The following is a 2,817-nucleotide window of genomic DNA, read 5'->3' as shown; positions in this document are numbered from 1 at the left end:
TGTTAGGCAAATCTTAGGCTAATGAGGTAGGCTGTTCATCACTTTATGAAGGTACAGGAGAGGTTTTGGGCTTAAGTTTTATGTTTGCTTTTAATAAAAGAGATAGGAAATGCACTTCAATTCTTATATATTCAGAAGTTTTTCTTCTAAATTTTCCTAATTTTCTTATTGTACGTGTCTGTAACTGTCATGTGTCAAGAGGAGGATTGATTGTGATAAAGCACAATGGTAACTCTGTTTGAAATACAAAAAACTGCATCTAAAATAGTCTTTGTTTCTCCTCTGGTGGAGATAATCTTGATTTATGGGAGAAGTTTTTTCAGAGCCTCTTTCACATCCTTATTCCTTAGGCTGTAGATCATGGGATTCAACATGGGGAGTACCGCAGTATAAAATGTAGAAACTATTTTGTCCATATCAAAAGAATAGCTAGATCTGGGGAGAGCATAGATGTAGAGAATGGAGCCATAGTATAACGTGACAGAGGTCAGGTGGGAGGAGCATGTGGAGAAGGCTTTGAGGCGGCCCTGGGAGGAGGAGATCCTCAAGACACTGGTGATGATAAAGAGGTAGGAGGCCAGGATGAGCACCGCGGGGCAGATGACATTGGAGGCCAGCAGGAAGTACATCAGAATTTTATAGCCACCCTTCTCGCCACAGGCCAGCTTCACCAAGGGAAGTAAATCACAGAAAAAGTCATCAATGATGTTTTCACGGCAGAAGTTAAAGGAAAACGTTTTCTTGGTGATGATTGAAGAGTTAATAAAGCCACCACAATATGAGACTGCTACCAGCAATGCACACAGCTTTATGGACGTGGCCCGAGCATAAAGCAGGGGCTTGGAGATGGCCACGTAGCGGTCATAAGCCATGGCAGCCAGTAAGCAGCACTCACTATAGGCCAGCCCTGCAGAGAAGAAGAACTGACACAGGCAGCCAGCAAAGGAGATGCTTTTGTCTTCAGAGATGCAGGTCACTAGGATCTTTGGGGTGTAGACAGAAGAATACCAGAGATCCAGAAACGACAGATTTCCAGTGAAAAAATACATGGGTGTGTGTAGGCGGGAGTCATTACAGATCAACACGATGAGGGTGCTGTTTCCTACCACAGTGAGAGAGTACATGCCCAGGAACACCACGAACAGTACCAGCTGCATCCCTGGGTCTGTGGTGAAGCCCTGCAGGATGAACTCAGTCACTGTGTGATTGCTCCTCTGCATGGCTGTAAGGAATCTCACCTATGGGGAAAGGAAGTGAGCTCAGTCTGAATCACAGTCATGAATATGTAGAATTATGCTACGTAAGATCACATTTGCAGTAATCTTTGAAGTCTAGAACCAACAATCTAATTGTTTGTTTTAGAAAGTTTTCATTTTGCAACAGACTTTGCAATTATGTATTCAATTCTAAATTTCTTAAGTTGTTTAATTATGTTTTTCCTTTAGGAATGACTTTTCCTTTAGAAAAGATGTATTCATAATTTCTATTTTTCCTATACTTTGATCCCCTTCTTCTTGTCAATTTTCTCTTTTGCTAAATGTGTAAATTTCTATTTTTAAATATCACTTGTTTGTCTTTAAAATACTGGGCATCCCTCTTTTAAATATAGTTTAAAAAGAATAAAGTATTTTTTCTTGAGTGCTTCTATGCATTGAAACATTATGAAAGCATTATAAATTCATATCTCATGATATTATATATAGGCCTAAGAATATACTAAGGGAAGTGTAATAGAGAATAAAAGATCCTAGTGACCTGCATCTCTGAAGACAAAAGCATCTCCTTTGCTGGCTGCCTGTGTCAGTTCTTCTTCTCTGCAGGGCTGGCCTATAGTGAGTGCTGCTTACTGGCTGCCATGGCTTATGACCGCTACGTGGCCATCTCCAAGCCCCTGCTTTATGCTCGGGCCATGTCCATAAAGCTGTGTGCATTGCTGGTAGCAGTCTCATATTGTGGTGGCTTTATTAACTCTTCAATCATCACCAAGAAAATGTTTTCCTTTAACTTCTGCCGTGAAAACATCATTGATGACTTTTTCTGTGATTTACTTCCCTTGGTGAAGCTGGCCTGTGGCGAGAAGGGCGGCTATAAAATTCTGATGTACTTCCTGCTGGCCTCCAATGTCATTGGAGAATAGAGAAAAAGAGAATAGATACAAAGTTATGGGGAAAATATGTACAGAAGAACGATATGCAATGATGAAATTACAAAGTACACAGTATTTACTATATTATACATATATTTTACAATAAATACAATAATAATAACTTAAACACCAATTTCAAATGTAATTTATGTATAGTACAGTATCACTCCACCCACTCTCTTCGAGATTCTCTTCATACAGAACTACAAATGTTACTAGAGAAATGGGTTGAGAGAAATATATCTAGCAAATGTACATCTGTCTTACACTGTAAAGACAATTCTTGACACACTAACTTCTCATTAACCTAAGTCATTTTGTAGGTAAATAAATTAAAATTCAAGTGTACATGATATTTATTTGTATGCTCATCCTCTTGGGACCTAGGAAAAACACTCAGTTCACACTCAACTTTCAATATTAGCATTAATAAATATCAATATCAACAAACAGTGTTATTTCTGAGTAAACATAGAACAATATAAGATTGTTCCACTTGAGATTTTGCTGCCTCTACCTCACTCAGGTTTCAGTGATCTCACATGGCTAAACCCAATGATGAAGTTCTCATCTGATTAGATCTCCCTGCAGCATTTGTCATAGTTTCTCGCTCCTTCTCTGCTGGAAAATCTTTACTTGGTTTTCAGGTTGTCATACCTGTCTGGTTTGCT

The 2,817-nt window shown here is 39.0% G+C and overlaps 1 protein-coding gene across 1 annotated transcript; it reads right to left on the bottom strand.

Moving 5' to 3' along the window:
• Positions 1-302: 302 nt before the first annotated feature.
• LOC747948 (olfactory receptor 9G9) lies at positions 303-1,220 on the bottom strand. Its single transcript, XM_001158962.5, has one exon. It carries the CDS (start codon positions 1,218-1,220, stop codon positions 303-305), a length of 918 nt encoding a protein of 305 aa, XP_001158962.4.
• Positions 1,221-2,817: the final 1,597 nt, after the last annotated feature.

This window comes from Pan troglodytes, chromosome 9 (assembly GCF_028858775.2).
Source record: "Pan troglodytes isolate AG18354 chromosome 9, NHGRI_mPanTro3-v2.0_pri, whole genome shotgun sequence".
Taxonomy (NCBI): Eukaryota; Metazoa; Chordata; class Mammalia; order Primates; family Hominidae; genus Pan; species Pan troglodytes.
This window is presented reverse-complemented; position numbering and strand designations above follow the sequence as displayed.

Excerpts from the sequence above, each read along its gene's own strand:
- LOC747948 (XM_001158962.5), bottom strand. The coding sequence starts at position 1,220 with ATGCAGAGGAGCAATCACACAGTGACTGAGTTCATCCTGCAGGGCTTC.